Raw genomic sequence first — 18,730 nt, 5'->3', positions numbered from 1 at the left:
GCTCCAGGAAGGTCACATTGCACGTTGCTACAGTGCGCAAAGACTACATCACGACAGGTCAGTATAGCCCCTTCGCCTATCAGCGGGAGCTGACTCTAGACTAACAGCACGATTCCCCCTACGCATGTCAGTGGCAGCAGACCCTATGCTAGCAAGACGGCATAAAACCATATCCAGACGGAGGATATGCACGGAGGCCGATAAGGAAGATCTCCGGATTTAAGGCATCTAAGGCTCCAATGTATACGTTATTTAATATATCGTCGGGTCTACCTGTCCGTTCAGTGTACGCGCTCCCCTTGAGCATATAAAAGGGAGAGCGTGTACGTTAGAAGGGAGGTTCACACTCACGCAGGGCCAACAGTTCCTCCCCAAAACTTATAAATAATACATCACACAATGGACCTAGGGTATCATGCTCAGGCAGCCTGAACCACTCTAAACCCGTGTGTGCTACTCGTGTTCATACGCCTCTGGATCGAGCATTCTTTGACTACCCCAAACTCATCCTAAGCTAGGATTAGGCGGGTGCATTCTACCATTCGGCTGGAGAAATCTTCCGACAGATTACAAGCTCTTCAGACACCGGTAAATCAGCTCTTCTTTGTCTCGGTCTCGTAACGAGAAGATGCACTTGGCACTTTGTAATTCAAACTTGCATAGCACAAAGTCAACAATCTTTCCTCTTGACCTACTACAATGAAGGATATATTAGATGAATTTGTTGGTTAGTGACCTTGTTGTTTGCAGTACCTTTTTTTTTAGGGTGGAGGGGGGGGGGGGGTGGCGGATGCATCACATGTTTTTTCCCCAAAAAAATAAAGATTCGCCATTTCACCTACACATCCAATACAACTAAAAGCATCAGGATTCAGTAGAGAGATTAGTATCACGCATGTACAAAGCAAAGATTCTTCAAGTTTGCTTGTTTGAAGTTAACAGAAAGAAAATCGCTGCTTTGACTCCGACTGAGCTGTGGTTTGCAATTTGGACATCTTTTGACTGTCAAATTCACATACTAGTAAATTCGAATATACTATACGAATAAAAAATGTTTGCCTACAAGAGATGACCTCCCAAGGAGCACCATGGACAAAGGAAAATCCAAGCAAAGAAAAAACAAAAGGAAAATTGACGAGCTCCCAAGAATAGAAAAGCCAAGGAGCCCAAAGCTATGGAGGTGGATCTCGCCTCCTCCCTCCCCTAGTCGACCCCGACGGCCCCTCCCCGCAACATTGTCCTAGCATGCTCGCCGGAGGGATCACGCGGAGGCATTGGCGGCGGTGATTTTGCATAGGCATCGGCGGCAGCGATGGCGGCGGCGGCGGCGGAGTGGGACAGCGGGAGCGAGGCGGGCCCCACCGGGGACCGGCCTTCGGCGGCCGCGTCCCCGGTGAAGGGGAACGCGGCGCTGCCGGAGGAGTCGGATGCCGGCGCCTCGGCGTCGGGCTCGTCGGAGGCCAAGGTCGACGACGGCAACATCCAGGAGGCGGAGTCGTCGCTCCGCGAGGGCCTCTCCCTCAACTACGAGGTATGTGGAATCTCTCCGCCTCCGGTGCCCGTTCTTAAATTGATCTGGGAAGGGGAATCGAGTTACTGCGGGCGTGGTTTGGTTGAAATGCGATGGGAAGATCGAATCTTTTTGGTCAATGCGAGTCTCTGCGACGCTCTTGTTGCGTTTGGGGGGAGATCGGGATGCGAAGAAGGATCCCGATTTCGCATTTCGTGCTCTTCTGCTAAACTAAACGTCCTGACAAAAATGGCGTTCTTTGTTTCGGTTTTCTTTCATTTCATCTAGAGGGGGCTGCTTGTGGGAGCTAGATGTTCTTTTCATGAATGCAAAGGCTTCTGTCCCTTCAATGGGAATTTTGGTTAGACCATCGTGTCGATTGGTCTGATTGAGCAGCACTTGGGATAGAGCTAATGAATGTTTACCGGGGAAAAGTTGGACCCTTCAGGGAAGATGTGTGCATTGGTCTATGATGGAAGTGGTGATTCTGCATGCTCAAACTTTTCACTTTTCTTTGCTGTCCATATTCAAAATAATTAATGTTTTATAAGGGGGCAAGTCTGTAAATGATCATGCTTTTACTTAACTTATGTGCCCGATGGTGTAAATTCTTGAATTATGATTCGATTCAATCGGTGGTCTGTTGTGTCATTGCGTGAATTTGGTGGCTCATGGTGTAACAGTAGGATTATGGTTTAACGATTGAGTTGTTACTGTGGTGGTATCTTGTGAAGCTGGCAGCTTAAGAGATAACATAGGTGGATGATGGTGTCTCTGTAAAATTATGCTTCAGTCAGTTGGCTGTGGTATTATTAGGTGAATTCGGGAGCTGGTGAGCCATTCTAGCATTAGAAAGGAACTTGTGCCATCTTTTAGTTGAGTTTAAAATCAGACAGTAAGGTGCGCCTTTTGTTGAATTTGGAAACAAGTCACATTCTTTACTTATGGGAATTGAATGTTAAGAATCATCAATGTTTGCTTAGTTTGTTGTAGCATGTTCTTATGTTAGTGCTCGTTGTGGCAACTGACACAAGGATGACTATAATACAAACTTCAAGTGTGCATATTAGATTCTTATTTTGTGACTATTAAGGTGGAACTTCAAAGCATCATCAGACAATCATCCTTCACCGTCTAGTGCAAATTGGCATTGCCTTTTCTTGCTTGGTTATTGTTGTGGCAAGAAGATCCTCCCTTCCATTTCTTTTCTTTTCTTTTTCTGTACAATGATAATACAGCATTTAAATATTTATGTCATCTAATGTTGAATCAGCTTTCTTCAAAAGTTTGAATTCAAAGGGATCAGGTACCATGTATTTTTCACTTGCCAACCTGCAAGGAATACAGTTAGATTTGTACCTTTGATAAACATAAGATCTTGACACAGTTTGTGTCGAAGGGTTATTTTATACTGGTATTTTGTCCATATCAAATTAGGTGGTGTTAAAACAATGGAAGTGTATAGTTGTAGATATTTCATTCCTAAAACTTTCCTGGCAACATTGAGCATTGTATATGATATTAGTTAAAGCTGTTTGATTGTGATTTGTGGTTACGTATTCATACTGAAACGTCCTTAATCTTCACTGGTTGAAATTGTGCACCCAATCTATCCTTTTCATGTCTATTTGAGAGGTCTTAATAATTTTACAACTAGAATATATTTTCCTATATTTATATTTATTAAAATTTGATCAGTAGCCTCCATTTTGCAGAAGCTTCTATTCTGGATATGCTATACTTTTGTATATTGTTACTAATTGTGGGTTTACGCTTTCAATATTAGGAAGCAAGAGCTCTCCTTGGTAGACTGGAATATCAGAGAGGCAATGTAGAAGCTGCTCTTCGAGTATTTGATGGAATAGACCTTCAAGCTGCTATTCAGCGCTTCCAACCATCACTTTCTGAAAAAACGCTCTCGAAGCGAAGTAATAAATTACGATCAGATTCATCAAATTCAGGATCACAGCATGCTGCTAGCCTTGTTCTTGAAGCCATTTACTTAAAGTCCATGTCTCTCCAAAAGTTGGGGAAAGCAATGGGTATGAATTCTTCATGTCATCATATAACCATTTTTTTCATTGTTGTCTTGACTTTCTGAAGCCATTTGCTTGCAGAGGCTGCTAAACAGTGTAAAAGTGTCCTTGATGCTGTTGAAAGCATCTTCCAGTGTGGCATACCTGGTGTCATGGTTGAACAAAAATTGCAGGAGACTGTCAGTAAATCTGTTGAACTTCTCCCAGAACTTTGGAAGCAAGCTGGGGCCTATCAAGAAGCACTGGCTTCTTACCGCCGTGCTCTTCTAAGTCAATGGAATCTCGATGATGAATGCTGCACAAGGATTCAGAAGAGATTCGCTGTTTTTCTGTTGTATGGAGGCGTAGAGGTGAGCCCCCCAAGCTTGGGTTCACAAACTGAAGGTTCATTTGTTCCTAGGAATAATTTGGAAGAGGCAATCCTGTTACTCATGATACTGTTGAAGAAGTGGTTCCTTCGGAAGACTCACTGGGATCCCTCTGTGATGGAGCATTTAACATTTGCATTGTCACTGTGTGGCCAGACATCTGTGCTTGCCAAGCATCTCGAAGAGGTTTTACCAGGAATATACCCGCGAACTGAGAGATGGTATAGTCTAGCTTTGTGCTACTTTGCAGCTTCTCATAATGAAGTTGCATTGAACTTGTTAAAGAAATCTTTAAATAAGAATGAGAGCCCCAATGACATAATGGCCCTTCTGTTAGCTGCTAAGATATGCAGCTCGAGTTATCCTCTTGCTTCTGAGGGTGTAGATTATGCAAGGAGAGCAGTCAAAGATGCCGAATCATCAGATGGCCATTTAAAGAGTGTGGCCCTCCATTTTCTGGGGAGTTGCCTGGCCAAGAAGTCTAGGGTAGCTTCATCGGATCATCAAAGATCTCTTTTGCAGACTGAGGCTTTGAAATCTCTCAACGAGGCAATTTCTCTTGACCGTTGCAACCCAGAATTAATATTTGACATGGGAATTGAGTACGCTGAGCAACGAAACTTGCATGCTGCGTTAAAATGTGCAAAGGAGTTCATTGATGCAACTGGTGGATCTGTCTCTAAAGGTTGGAGGTTGCTATCTTTGGTTCTTTCTGCACAACAAAGGTATTCAGAAGCAGAAGTTGTGACTGATGCGGCATTAGATGAGACTGCAAAGTGGGAACAAGGTCCATTGCTCAGAATAAGGGCTAAATTGAAGATTGCTCAATCATTGCCCATGGAAGCGGTTGAAGCATATCGTACCCTTCTTGCTCTTGTTCAGGCACAGCGGAAGGCTTATGGATCTATCAAAAATGGTGCAGAGGTTTGTCTTCTCATATACAAAAGCTCTAACATTTTTTAATTTCACAGTGTATTTGTATTTTAATGGAATATTTACAATTTCTGTGAACCATGTCTGAAATCCTTATTTGCTAGTAAAAGAGGCTTTTGAGATCCTCAAGAATAAAAACACTACCTTTTCCCTTAGTTCGAACATAGATGGATCCAGGTTCTCAACTGAACAATGTTATCGAAAAGAAATGTCTTTGAAAACTGTATATGTGTTTAGCTGCTTTGGTTTTTGTATTAGCTGCTGAAGTGGGCTTTGATTCACCCTATCTGTAGTCTTATTGCATTACATATACCTTTCCATCTCTTCATGCTGTCTTATTCTTTGTGGAAACCCTTTCAGGAGGATGAGGATAAAGTGAGCGAATTTGAAGTTTGGCAAGGTCTTGCCAACTTGTACTCTAGTCTTTCCTATTGGAGAGATGCAGAGATTTGCTTACAGAAGGCTAAAGCCCTGAAAACATACTCTGCGACAACGGATCATGCAGAAGGTGAGGAAACTTTGCCCGCAATTCATGTTTCATGAATCATGTCTATGCCTCTGGCTATTGGGGATGCATGAAATTTGAAATTCCCAGTTCATGTCTGCCTGCTTTTATTAGTATGTTCTCATAAATGGATATGGAATAATAATTGTTTTACTATCAGTTCTGTCCACTGTAATTTTGAACTATGTTCATATAGGCCAGACATTTGTAAGTCTGAGAAGTTAAAAATATCCCCATGCTTGTTTTGTCATATATCTGACCCCATGATTTCTTGCTTTGCCAGGTAACTTACATGAGGTGCGTGAGAATATACAGGATGCACTGGCTGCATACTTCAACGCCCTCTCAATGGAGGTAGAGCATGTCCCATCCAAGGTTTCCATCGGTGCCCTCCTCGCTAAAAAAGGGCCTAAGTATCTCCCTGTGGTGAGATGTTTCCTCTCCGATGCCCTAAGGCTCGAGCCAACGAACCGAATGGCTTGGTTCTACCTGGGCAAGGTTCACAAGCATGATGGCAGACTAGCTGATGCCGCCGATTGCTTCCAGGCAGCCTCAATGCTCGAGGACTCAGACCCTGTGGAGAGCTTCAGATCACTCTGATGGATCATCTGCAGCAGCATGAGGTTTCCTTTTTTTTGTCGGCTAATATTCTCTTCAACTTCTCCCTTCTCGGTGCATAGCTGGGCAGAAACTGGTTGCCAGCTATCTGTAACTTGCATCTGTAGATGCCGGTGTTCGTCACACTGTTGGTTGCAAAGTGGTACCATACAAGTGTAATGACATGACACATCACTGCATATTACTCCTACATAATATGATTATAACAAGTTATCAGCTAACTTAAAACAGCTTTGCTGATATTTTTGTTTAACTGTCTTTTTATGGTTTTAATTCTTTCTTTGTTGTTTCGGAGGCCGCTAGACTTAACCTTACAATAGCCACTCTTTCCAAAAAAAGAGTTTTTTTTTTATGTTGGTTGCGATGTGAAGATAAACATGAACAGTACGTGAGCTTTTACAACTTTTCAAATGACATCCAGGTGAGGATTCAGATCAAGAAATTTCAGGCCAAATTGAAGGTGATTTCGACCAGGAAAGAACGTGAGATTATTGTGCGCTCAGAAGCCCATCATCACCATCTCGTCTGAGGCTCCATTGCTCCAGCCTCCATGACATGGCTGAACTGTTGAGGGGCCTTCCCTGATGGCTGATGTTATGTGCAAGAAGCGTCAGAGCCGAAGAGACGGATATGCGTGTTCTTTCCCTGATCCTTTGCCTTGGTCTCACTCTCATGAGCTCTGTTTTTTTAAAAAAGATATGAGCTCTGTTGCTACGTCAGCCTCGCCCTCACCTTGCATCTTCTTCAGAGTTCAGACAACGCATGTGCTGAACACGCAGAAGAAAAAAGTGACCTCAATTTGCTGAATATACAATAGGCATATGAATGATTCAGTTAAAAACAGCCTGAAAAACTGAGAACTGGAAACAGAGCAATAAGTGCCAATTCCAAGCTGATCACTAGATGGACTAGATGATACACCTAAGCCTATATTGTAGACAAGTGAGTGAAAATAAAAAAACATTTTAAAAAAAGAGCCAGCATCATTTGCCACCCTTGTTGAGATGGCATAGAGGATCCAGTTCTTCCATCCGACCATTCCTACAAGAGCCGTTGGTGGTCTACATCCATCACAAAGTATTTGTGGTAGATCCTTGACCTTGTTCCGTACTACTATATGCAAGATCTCTTGATCCAAGGGCAGCTGCTTCAAGCCTACCTATTGATTCCGCACATACGATTGCTTGATGAGCTGCACACAGTTGATGGACACCTGGAGCATGGGCCATGGTTTGTCTTCCCAACTTCTGCAAAGAAAGTGTATGCAATGTACTCAGGAGATACTCAAGCTGGACCAGATTTTATGAAAAATAAAAATCAGCCCTCTAGATTTTAGGATAAAAAAATTTCTTTAGTTCAATTAAATGTAGCATATTTCCATACTCATGCAGTCATGCTTATACGCTTTTAAAAGATTATGTAAACTTGGTCAGAAAAAATTGGGGATCCCAAGTAGCATAGCTGGACAATGCGTATCTTCAGTTGATGTATTGTAACAATCCATCATAAGAAAAGAAAGAGCTATACATCCAATGAGAGGGATACTGTGTACATATACATATACTTCATGCTGAATTTCACCCTCTTGTGTGAATCTCTTCAGTCATGCTTTCCTCCTCAGCCATATTTTCTTCATCCCATGTTCGAACTTCAAGGGTGGGTCGGTTTGGAAGGAGATCAGCTGCACTCCTGATAGATTCTTCCAATGCATCCACTTCCTGAACCGTCGCGCCACTGCAAATGATCTCGACAACAAGATGCCTAAGGGAAGAGAGTTGCTGGATTCCAAAATTGAGACCGCTGCCTGCATTAAATGGAACCCGCATTTTCTCGAGTATTGGCATGGCCCCTGCTTCAAACATCATCCCAGGCCCGGTGTTCCAGCAGGTGAAGTGAAATTCCTTCAGGCATATGAACATGCTGCTGCTTACTACAAACCTTTCCTTGAGGGCTGCTGCTTTTGATGTCACAAAGAGGAACATTAACGATGGTAGATTTCCAAGTATCTCCCATGTTTTCTCATCTACTGGATCAACATTGATTTTCAGGTTGGTGAGCCTACCAAGTGGTGCTATCCAAACTGGAATTCTGGGGAAATAGTAGTTCAAGCTCATCTGAAACTTCTGGAGGAGATGAGGGGTAGGGAACCAAGAATCCAATAAGAAATCTATGGAATAACCATAATAACCCTGAATGCATAGAGACCGAAGGTTGAGTCTGCCAAGTTTGCGTAGTGATGAGAGCAAGTTATCAATAAAAGCTCTGCTGTCAGTGTCCGTTTTGACAATGCACCAGCGTACTCCGAGAATCCTCAGTTTAGTCAGACTGCCCAACCCCAGTAAAGAAGAGGCCGAGCAGTTTTGGTTGATTTTGATCTCGCATAGCTCCTGCAGATCATGCAAATTCCCAATATTTTCAGGTAATTCCATATTACTAGCACGCAAACATGTTAGGTTTTGCAGTTGAACAATGCTTTTGGGGAATTTTGTAATCTTTGTCTCTCCTAGATCTAGGGTCCGCAAATGTTGCAGTTCTCCTAGTTGTTCAGGGAGTGTTACAATGCTTCTTAGATGGAGTCTCAGATACTTCAAGTGAAGAAGCCTCCTTATATGTTCAAAATATTTGTGTTCCATTTCCTCACCATTTTCTATATCAAGTACCCGGAGAACTCGAAACTTAGAAAGGCGAGGCATATGTTCAGAATACCCAAAGATACTGAGTGATCGGCAATGAGAGATGATCATTGTTGTTGGGACCATGGCCTGCTCCTCGGAATAATAGTTGAGAGATAGCCGACGAGCCTTTCCTTGTAAAAATAATCTCTGACATTTGCCAGACATGAATGTGACAAAGTTTTCTTCAATTGACTTGGATATAAGGAGATCAAGAATCATATCATGGACTCGGCACGAGGCCACTCGGCCATCATATTTGATTTGCATTGGTTGGATCATGCTTCTGTTGATAAGATCATTAAAATAGCTTGCTCCTATTTCCTCCAAGTCTTGTCCACCCTCTGTATTAATGAATCCTTCAGCAATCCATCTTTTTACAATTTGATCCCTTTCAATTTCATAATCTTCTGGAAATATACTTAAGTACAGTAGACATGTCTTCAAATGGTGGGGGAGGTCATCATAGCTAAGGGATAATATCCTTCTCATCTCTTCCAGATCAGGGTCCTTTTCCAGTGTTGAACCAATTGAATTACATATCCTGTCCCATTCTTCTTTCGTACTGGCTTTATTAGCCAATAAGCTAGCTATAGTAACAATGGCCAGTGGCAAACCACTGCATTTTTCCAAGATTTCATTGGAAACTTCTTCCAATTGAGGAGGGCATATATCTTCGGAGCCAAAGATTCGCTTGAAGAATAAACATTTAGAGTCATCTGCACTAAGAGGTATTATCTCGTAGACATGATCATGGTGAGAACAACACGACTTTGCTATAGAAATTATACGTGTAGTTGTAATAATTCTGCTTCCACAGTTGTTCATATACAAAGCACATTTGATGGTCTTCCATGCTTGAGTACTCCATACATCATCAATAACAATGAAGTACCTACCAAGCGCATATCATCTATTAATTAGGATGAGCTGCAAGAATATTAAAATACCAAATCTATTTAGTTTAAATGCTGAACTGTGTAGAGAAAGAAAGCAAAACGCTTCTGCTCTCAACAAACAATAGTTATAAAGATTCTAAGTGGGAGCTGATGTACTGAGTGTTCCATGTATAACCCCCACCCCCCGCGCGCGCCCCAAGGTTCTATGATCATGATATATGTATTTGTAAGGATTTGAGGGACAACATTTAAAATGGGTTGAAACCACATATCATGTGGGTGAGTCACATGATTAGCAGCTTAGCACTCATAACCATATCTTTTTTTCGACTACAGAAACAAGTCAAAATATGAAGTTATAGTTGCTGAGTTATGGTTAGATAAAATATATGTTATGGGAAACCTGAAAGCGTTTAATAGCTGAACGATATCCTTCTAGAAGTGCAAAGGACCCTTATATTCTGTATTTTATAGAACTGAAGAGCAGTAGAAATGAACTGGCTTATCTATGTACAACCAGTATACAAAACCAACATCCTTAGCTACTGATAGAAACAGATATTGATCTAGAGAGGATCTGTTCCTAATAATCAGGTTACCATTTTGAACCCATGAACTTACCTCTTGTTCTTTAGAAATTCTCGAATTGTGTTGATGAGCTTTTCCTCGTCCCACATTTCCATGTTAAATAACTCCTGCAGGCTGACTTGAGAGAATATGTTTCTTAAGATCTTCTTTACATCAGGCTGCTGAGACAGAGAAACGAAAGCTCGACACTGGAACTGGTCTTCCAGTGTGTGGTACACCTCATTTGCGAGAGTGGTTTTACCAAGACCCCCAGGACCCACAATAGATATCACCTTCAGCTGTTGTACTGATGCTCCCTCCTCCTCCATTAGCAACCCGATAAGCTCGTCTCTTGGCTGGTCGATACCGACAAGCCCATCTGGCTCAACATACAATGAAGGCAAACGAGGATCAATGGCAGTTGTGGTGCTAGACTGAAAGGCACGCTCATCAAGCTTGTATCTCATGCGCCGCTTGCTAGCATCTTCAACACGTGCCTTGAGATTCTGGATTTGGCTAGCGATTTGATGGCGCACTCTCAGGGCCTTAAGCTGTTGAATCACCCTATGAACTAGTCCTGCAGAATCAACCGTGCTGTTATGTCCAGCACGATGCATAAAGTCATCGATACAATCCTCTATGTCATAAGACATCTCTTGCACTTGTCTTCGCCACTCCTTCATCTGCACATCAAGGTCACCGTCCACCTCTGCCAGCCTCTGTAGGAGGGCGTTCATGCTGCTCAGCTCATCCTTCATAAAGTTCACCTCTCTTTGGACACCTGTCAGCTTTGTGTACTCCTGTCCAAGCAGCGCCGTAAGCTTGCTGATGACAGATGTCATCACCCCCGTCAAGGCGCTCACCATCTGTTGAAAGATTGACATGGGTTTAGCAATCCTGAATACCATATAAAATTATAGTGTAAGGTGCATGACGAAGAAATGTAGCTTCTGGATAATATTTTTTTATGCCACAATCTTTAAAAAAAGCAGCATTATGATGAAAAAAATGCAGCAATTAGAGCCTGTGTAAGCATAACAAGAGAGGCAAATATAACTAGACAAGGACCAGTTTCACTTGCAAGCGTGAACCGCGAAATACTAGTACTGTAAACAAGCAACAGCATGGCATGATCACCCAAATGGCCAAATCCCAAATCGTGCATGATTTAACGCAAAAAGGTGCTGCTATCAGAATCTATTCAAGATGTACATTCAACTCCTGAGAACCGAACAGAACCGATTAATCCTCCAATTTCCGCGCATGTTTCAGCCCTGCTAGGCAGGTGAGACCGGCAGCGGCCTCCTAAGTATGAACAAAACAAAAGCTGGTCGCCTACTATTACGACAACTACTCCCTCCGTCTCAAATTATTAGTTATTTTAGTTTTTCTGGATGTATATGATATATGTTTATGTGCATAGCAAAATTTATGAATTAGAAAAATCAAAACGACTAATAATATGGAACGTTGAGTAAATCATAGTACACTTAACCTACACAGCGTAGCCCCAAATTAAAACAGCTGGCGTGAGATGCTAGTATCAAACGATAATCCTACCCAAAAATTAGAACAGCTCGCCTGAGATGCTAGTATCAAACAATAATCCTCCCAAGAAAACAAAAGTTCCAAACCTTCGATTGGCAAGCACGTAACTAGCTACTGGTACCTCGCAATCAAAGCGAACGGCAATCAATCAACACGGACTGGAACAGCGAGGTGCGGGGCAGGACAAGCCGGCGCCCCAGGAGCCCAGAGCAACCGCAGCCGCAAGCAACCGGCCGGGCGGCGGCCGGGCCGGAGAGCGGGAGCCTCCCAACGGCGGGAAGGTGGACTGCCGGCAGATGCCGCGAAGCGGGCGGAGGCGTCGGCTTTGTGGAGACCAGTGTTAGCGTAGAAGAGGTTTCTTTGACTATCTGTGCTCTGTGGGAAGCGTTTCTTTTTTACTGAGAAAAGGACGAAAAGTCGACGGCAGACTTTGCGGACCCAACCATTTCTGATATATGAGAGTGTATGAACCTGTATCGAAATACATTTTCTATCTTCTTTTCAAAAAAAATACACTCTCTATCTTTCAAGAAAAATAATAATAAAAATTCTCTAGTAATCCAGGAATGTTGTATCCGACTATGAAACTACTTTTGTTTAGAAAAATATACTAGTATCAATTTTGATACCCAAAGTCAACATGTAGAAACTAGTTTGTAATCAATATTGAGAATTTTATAGAATTCATCTTAGATATAAATAATTTGAATTGATGATGTGAGAATAGCACGGTAAAATTTAATAGGGAAAACATTAATGATAATAATAACGGCAACCTATTCTACACCCTAAATGTAGCATTTATTCTACACACGATAGTTTAATTACTAACCAAACTGATATAAAAGATCATGCAGTAATTATTACTGAAAATTTATCCAATAATTAGCTAGATATAACTACACCTTAAAATAACATATGAGTAATAACAAACAACCTTTACTGTATGTCTGCTACATATTTGTATCAATGCCACTTTCGGCATCTTAGAAAATGTCCAACCCAAAAGTGTACTAGCGGGCCTCTCGGCCTGGTCCAGTTTTATAACGTGGCCCACCCTCAAGGCTCTGTTGGGCAATGGCTCCGTCGCCTAGTTCTCTCACTTGCTAGGCCCGCTATCACCGGACGCACTCGTACTCGGGATACTCTATCTCACTGACAGGTGGGACCATGGAAATTCTCATGCTGCCCAGAGGATGGGCGGCGCACCGGCGAGCGCCCACCGCCGGGCGCCGGCCTACAGGCCGCAGCGCGGTTCGCCTCCCCAAGCGTGATGCGTCCATACCCCACCTCGAGGTGAATCCTCGTTGCGCCTCCCCCCTCTCCGTAGTGCCGCTTTCGCCCTGCTATCTGCTGACACTGTGCTATTCTCCTGGGCTGGCTTGTCGGGGACCTAGGATGCCGTCGGCGATGGCTAGTCTACCGACGAATCCCGCGGGAAGATCTCGTCGGGCGCCTTGTGGCTGGACCGACCGGCCGATCTTTCTCGCGCTGGGCGGCTTAAGAAATCGCAGGTTTCCACGTTGTCCCTGTTGTTCGGCTCAAGTTGTTTTTTTTTTCGTCAGAGGCGAGGCCTTGACTAATTTTTGACTGATTATTCCAGATGGTTGCTCCATGGAAACAAACAAAGTGGTTGATGGTTGTTGCAATATGGTACTCCCATTTGGTTGTGGTGCATCAACAGGCGGCGGCTGAGCGAACTACACGGTGAGAGTGAGATATGGCCAATCGATGAATATTTCTGTCTGTCTTTCTTGTTGACAACTTGACTAGACTTGAATTTGCAGGCCTTATGCAATTTCGCAGTTCTTTCTAATAATTACATAAATCCTTTCTGCACCTTGACAGATTCAATGATCTTGAAATCTGCTTTGCGCAACTTGGCCGCCATTTTTGTTTTGTTTTGTTTTTGGCATGGCTGCAAAGTGCAAACTAGATAGCGATTGTTGCTAAGACTTATGCGACATGACATTCAGGTGCTTTCCTCTCCTATATGCAGCTTGTAATCTCCATAAATTTCTTGCTCATGTCTGCTTGGCAGTAAGCATCTGCAGGAGTTGTGGATGCTTCACGGGTTTGTGCTCTCTCCAATGGAACCTCAGCAGCCTGAAGGGGCAAGATGTCATGTTGTAGAAATCTGATCCCCATCAGTGGCAGCTTGTCTTGGGTTTTTCAATTGGGAAATTTCCCTTGCTCATTGTGTTGAAAACTTCCTGAACCTGCCCCTTTGGCCGGCTCTTATATCTGCTAGGTTGTTTCTGCATTGTTTAGCTTGTTGGGAACTTGGACTGATTAGTATGAACAGTCTGGCTTAATATTCTAAAGCTAATCAAAGCAACTACTCCCATGTATGAATTAATTATATTTTGGGTCAGCAGCGTTCAAATGTTCATATATGTACACAAGATGCATCTTAATTGACTGATTTGAGTTGGAGGTTTAATTAATCGTAGATTCCCTCAAGCCATCTTGCTCTTAACCTGTCACTTTATTTATTTATCTTAAGTTTTCATGTTCTATCCCCTAATCTTTTTTGTACTAATAACTTAGGCAGATGAGTTGTGCTGTTTGTCTTCTCCATTCTCTTAATTATCTGAAGGATATCCATATCTCTCCTCATTAGGTGGCTTAGCTAAAGGCTACACATTTATCAGCTTTCTTTCTCTTGACTAATTGACTGACCTTGAAGTGTGGGTGATTCACACTTGCATTCTTGATAATTTGACTAATCTTGAAATGCTATTTGCGCACCAACAAAAAGTTGTTGATGTGTACACCTTACCAGGTTTACTTACTCACTCTTTTTGTCCTGTTACCCTCCTTCAGTCATTTTTCCTTTTTCTGCATGCGCAGTTGACTTATTAAGCATATATAAGAGACTTTAAACTTGAAAGTTGCCCAGACACAAGCACTGGCATCCAGAAGCAGGGAGGCAAGGCAGATGATGGAAGCTGTTGTTTGTGCATCACATGGAGCCATGGGCTCCCTGCTATGGAAGCTGGGTGCCTTGCTTTCTGATGAATACAGGCTTCTCACTAGAGTGAAGGCGGAGATAATGTTCCTTAAAGATGAGCTTGAGAGTATGCATGCTTTCCTCAAGAAGATGTCGGAGGTGGAGGACCCCGACGAGCAGTCCAACCGCTGGATGAAGGAGGTGCGGGAGCTGTCCTACGACATTGAAGACATCATCGACAGTTTTATGTTCTCCCTCGGTTGTGAGTCCAACAGCAAGCCCAGAGGCTTCAAGGGGTTTGTTGGGAGGTGCTTGAGCTTGTTCACAGATGCCATGACACGCCATTGGATTGCCAAGAAGATTCAACATCTCAAAGTCCATGTTATAGAGGCTAGCAATCGGCGGCAGAGGTACAAGGTTGAAGATGCTTTCCCCAGACTGAGTAGGATAAGCATAGACCCTCGCTTGCCGGCATTTTACACTGAGACAACAAGGCTTGTTGGCATTGATGGCCCGAGGGACAAACTTATCAAGTTGCTAACAGAAGGACATGGCACAGTGGCGCAGCTGAATGTGGTTTCCATTGTTGGATTTGGAGGGCTTGGGAAGACTACTCTTGCTAACGAAGTGTACCGGAAGCTTGAAGGGCAATTTGACTATAGAGCTTTTGTGTCGATGTCACAAAAACCTGACATGAAGAAGATATTGAGGAATATACTTTACCAGTACAGTTGCCGAGAGTTTGGAAGCAACGAATCATGGGATGAGCAGCAACTCATCAACACAATAAGACATTTCCTCAAGGATAAGAGGTATGCAGCATATCTTTTCGTGACAATCTTACTTTCAACGAATTCTTATTTATACCTATTAAACTTGTTGCAGCTTCAGCAGCATATGTTTAACTTGTGTAAATTCGTGATAGGTACTTTATTGTAATCGATGATATATGGAGCACATCAGCATGGAGAACTATCAGATGTGCTTTTCCTGAAAACAATTGTTCCAGTAGAATATTAACAACCACCCGCATCATGGCAGTTGCCAAATATTGTTGCTCTCCTCACCATGACCAAGTGTATGAACTAAATCCTCTTGGTGCAACTCACTCTAAGAGTTTATTCTTTAAAAGAACTTTTGGCTCTGAAGATATGTGTCCTCTTCATCTGAAAGAAGTTTCCAATAGAATCTTGAAAAAATGCAGTGGCTTGCCATTGGCAATCATTACGATAGCTAGTTTGTTGGCTACTAAATCTAGAACAAAAGAAGAATGGGAGAAGGTATGGAAATCTATTGGTTCAGTACTTGAAAAAGATACAGAAATGGAAGAGATGAAAAAAATATTGACCCTTAGTTACAATGATCTCCCCTACCATTTGAAGACATGCTTGTTATATCTAAGTATGTTTCCTGAAGATTATGAGATCAAGAGGGATCGATTAGTAAGAAGGTGGATTGCTGAAGGTTTTATCACTACAGAAGGTGGACAGGACATGGAGGAAATAGGAGAATGTTATTTCAATGATCTTATCAACAGGAGCATGATTCAGCCAGTTGGAATCCAGTATGACGGTCGAGCTGATGCTTGCCGTGTCCATGATATGATTCTTGAGTTCATCGCATCCAAATCAGTTGAGGAAAACTTTGTAACCTTATGTGGTGACCAAAATCACAAGTCGGTGCCACAAGGTAAGGTTCGTCGGCTATCACTCAACTATTATGCCCGAGATGATATTATGGTGCCAACAAATATGATTGTCTCTAATGTACGAACTCTCACCACCTTTGGACATTCTGAGAATATGCCTTGTCTTTCCAACTTTCAACTCTTGAGAGTATTAGATCTAGAAAATAGAGTTGTGTTGGAATACAATTATCTTAAAGACATAGATAAGCTTTCTCATTTGAGGTACCTGCGACTCAATTCAAGAAGAATAACTGCACTTCCTGAACAAATAGGAGAACTAAAAAATTTGCAGACCTTAGATTTGAGATGGACAAGGATTCAAAGATTGCCAGAGAGTATTGTTCTCCTACAACGGTTAACATGCTTATTGGTTAACAGTTTAGAATTGCCTGAAGGAATTGGAAATATGCAAGCTCTACGGGAATTTTCAGAGATTGAAATAAATTGTCATACATCAGTGTCTTCTTTGCTGGAACTGGGCAGTTTAACTAATCTAAGAATTCTTGGGCTAAACTGGTGCATCATTGATACAAATTATGCAATGAAAACCTATGCAGAAAATTTGGTCACGTCCCTTTGCAAATTGGGGACGCTCAATCTTCGATCAATACAAATCCAAAGTTGCCATAGGTGCTCCCTTGATTTCTTACAGGATTCTTGGTCCCCTCCTCCTCGCCACCTCCAGAAATTTGATATGTCCATAGATTACTATTTTCCCAGAATCCCGAACTGGATGGAGTCACTGGATTACCTCACTTACCTAGACATTTACCTTAGTCCAGTGCATGAGGAATCGTTTCGGGCCCTTGGGGACTTGCCCAGTCTGTTATTTCTCTGGATATCCTCAAGTGCAGTAAAGCCTAAAGAAGGGGTCATTATAAGCAGTAACGGATTCCATTGTCTGAAGGAGTTCTACTTCTCCTGTTGGGAAATCGGGGCAGGGCTGACTTTTGAACAAGGAACGATGCCAATGCTTGAAAAACTCCGGGTTCCATTTAATGCACATGGCGTGTGCTCTTTGCATGGTGTTCTCGATTTTGGAATCCAGCACCTCTCTTCCCTGAAGCATCTCCAAGTTGAGATTGTTTGTCATGGTGCGAGGCTTAAGGAGGTCGAAGCCTTGGAAGAAGCTGTCAAGAATGCAGCCAGCGACCTTTCTGATGAGCTGTCTCTTGAAGTAAGAAGGTGGGATGAAGAGGAGATCTTGAAGGACGGGGAGCATAAACTGGCAGAAGAAGAGTTCGATACTTATCTTGAATCATAAATAACTCAATGCTGAGGTTTGATTTTCTTCTCTTAATCACAAGTATGCACATGCATTTTCATCTTACTAGCATATTTTACAGGTACTACTGAGTCCAGCGCACTTTAAGTGCTGCTGTAGGACAATCATGCAAACAAATTAGAGGCTTCGGCGTACTTTTAAAATCCTGTAGACGGATACATCTGTAGTGTCATGGTCATAGATACTCCGGTAGCTACTGAGGGAACCGTCCTGTTCTGAGCTTAGCTGTCCAGTCCAGTCCAGTGAAATTACCATTTGTTTTGCTTTTTTGAAGTTTGGAATGTGTACTAGATGCAACTGTAAGCATTTAACACACCTGGGAGTGGCTCGTTGCCTATGTTTTTTTTTTGTAACCCTGCTCCTCTGACTGTTTTGTCCTAAGATCATCAAGCACTCCCTAGTTGCTTGGTCATTTAAATTTGAATTTTTTTCGCAGATCCTTGTCTAATTGCTTGGTCCAAAAATCCTTAATTCATTATGCACAAGTACTGGTGAATCAAAATATCAATGATGCAATTCCCTCCATTCTACGCCGCGGTCCTTATGGAAACTTCGTAATGATTTATGCTTTCAGGGGAGGACATGGCCAGGAGTGGGGAGAGTGCTCCGTACAATCGCCAAGATGTTGACAAGATGGAAAGGCTCTGCTCGGGTCAAACAAGCACGAGCCGATGGACGGGTGCATTGGAGCATTGGAGTTGGAAGAGGGGACAACCTCCCAGGATCGGATGGAGCGACTCATCTTCTGCGAGAACCTCAAGTTTGGAAGTGTCACCTGGGGATCAATCCCGGCGGGGATCAGTCGCTGCGGAGGATGCTACAACGCGCTGGGAGTCCTCGACACACGAGTGACGGGCTTGGTGTTGAGGCTGTTGAGACCTTTTTGGCCGATCATGTTGATCGTGACCCTGCTTTCAGCGGACGCGCCTAGAATACGTTGAACTTGTACTGCAATACTTTGAACACTTGTAGGCTTTGTTCTCGCAATAAAGCGGGGGAGCCTTTCTCCTAAAAAAAATTTCTCTCCATAAGGCTGTTGAGACCTGTAAATGCATAAGATGGTGTGAAAAAAGTCAAGAGAGTAGAGATGATGTGAAAGTGGCAAGTGGGCCTAATATTCCATTTTTAAGGTGCCATGTCAACTGAATG

At 42.8% G+C, this 18,730-nt stretch overlaps 3 protein-coding genes across 10 annotated transcripts; 2 read left to right on the top strand and 1 right to left on the bottom strand.

Moving 5' to 3' along the window:
• The first annotated feature begins 1,109 nt into the window (after window positions 1–1,109).
• LOC112884762 (protein NPG1) lies at window positions 1,110–6,216 on the top strand. Its single transcript, XM_025950310.1, has 5 exons — window positions 1,110–1,531; window positions 3,297–3,552; window positions 3,628–4,838; window positions 5,208–5,355; window positions 5,636–6,216. Exons 1-5 carry the CDS (start codon window positions 1,313–1,315, stop codon window positions 5,950–5,952), a joined length of 2,151 nt encoding a protein of 716 aa, XP_025806095.1. The 5' UTR covers window positions 1,110–1,312; the 3' UTR covers window positions 5,953–6,216.
• Window positions 6,217–6,325: 109 nt separating this feature from the next.
• Window positions 6,326–12,016, bottom strand: LOC112884760 (putative disease resistance RPP13-like protein 3). Of its 7 annotated transcripts, none has more exons than XM_025950304.1 (4): window positions 10,163–12,016; window positions 7,498–9,537; window positions 7,130–7,217; window positions 6,326–6,737 (listed from the first exon to the last, which is right to left on the bottom strand). In XM_025950304.1, the coding sequence occupies exons 1-2, from the start codon at window positions 11,014–11,016 to the stop codon at window positions 7,548–7,550; spliced, it is 2,844 nt and encodes a 947-aa protein (XP_025806089.1). In that variant the 5' UTR covers window positions 11,017–12,016; the 3' UTR covers window positions 6,326–6,737; window positions 7,130–7,217; window positions 7,498–7,547. The 7 variants fall into 7 exon arrangements, with proteins under 7 accessions (XP_025806089.1, XP_025806091.1, XP_025806093.1 ...); XM_025950306.1 differs by having other exon boundaries at window positions 7,529–9,537; XM_025950308.1 differs by lacking the exon at window positions 6,326–6,737 and having other exon boundaries at window positions 6,749–7,217; window positions 10,163–10,974; window positions 11,743–12,016.
• Window positions 12,017–12,768: 752 nt separating this feature from the next.
• LOC112886414 (putative disease resistance RPP13-like protein 3) lies at window positions 12,769–18,607 on the top strand. 2 transcript variants are annotated; one of them, XM_025952315.1, is made up of 7 exons: window positions 12,769–12,952; window positions 13,054–13,170; window positions 13,260–13,363; window positions 13,505–13,632; window positions 13,711–15,421; window positions 15,535–17,576; window positions 18,156–18,607. In XM_025952315.1, exons 5-6 carry the CDS (start codon window positions 14,598–14,600, stop codon window positions 17,558–17,560), a joined length of 2,850 nt encoding a protein of 949 aa, XP_025808100.1. In that variant the 5' UTR covers window positions 12,769–12,952; window positions 13,054–13,170; window positions 13,260–13,363; window positions 13,505–13,632; window positions 13,711–14,597; the 3' UTR covers window positions 17,561–17,576; window positions 18,156–18,607. The 2 variants fall into 2 exon arrangements, with proteins under 2 accessions (XP_025808100.1, XP_025808099.1); XM_025952314.1 differs by having other exon boundaries at window positions 13,260–13,632; window positions 13,698–15,421.
• Window positions 18,608–18,730: the final 123 nt, after the last annotated feature.

This window comes from Panicum hallii, chromosome 3, assembly GCF_002211085.1.
Source record: "Panicum hallii strain FIL2 chromosome 3, PHallii_v3.1, whole genome shotgun sequence".
In the NCBI taxonomy this organism is placed as follows: Eukaryota; Viridiplantae; Streptophyta; class Magnoliopsida; order Poales; family Poaceae; genus Panicum; species Panicum hallii.
The sequence above is the reverse complement of the archived record's forward strand: the minus strand, read 5'-3'. Positions and strand labels throughout refer to the sequence as shown.

Excerpts from the sequence above, each read along its gene's own strand:
- LOC112884760 (XM_025950304.1), bottom strand. The coding sequence starts at position 11,016 with ATGGTATTCAGGATTGCTAAACCCATGTCAATCTTTCAACAGATGGTG. Across the intron at positions 9,538-10,162 it reads GAATTTCTAAAGAACAAGAG|GTACTTCATTGTTATTGATG; the intron begins GTAAGTTCATGG and ends TGCGCTTGGTAG.
- LOC112884762 (XM_025950310.1), top strand. The coding sequence starts at position 1,313 with ATGGCGGCGGCGGCGGCGGAGTGGGACAGCGGGAGCGAGGCGGGCCCC. Across the intron at positions 3,553-3,627 it reads AAAGTTGGGGAAAGCAATGG|AGGCTGCTAAACAGTGTAAA; the intron begins GTATGAATTCTT and ends ATTTGCTTGCAG. Across the intron at positions 5,356-5,635 it reads GACAACGGATCATGCAGAAG|GTAACTTACATGAGGTGCGT; the intron begins GTGAGGAAACTT and ends TTGCTTTGCCAG.
- LOC112886414 (XM_025952315.1), top strand. The coding sequence starts at position 14,598 with ATGATGGAAGCTGTTGTTTGTGCATCACATGGAGCCATGGGCTCCCTG. Across the intron at positions 15,422-15,534 it reads CATTTCCTCAAGGATAAGAG|GTACTTTATTGTAATCGATG; the intron begins GTATGCAGCATA and ends AATTCGTGATAG.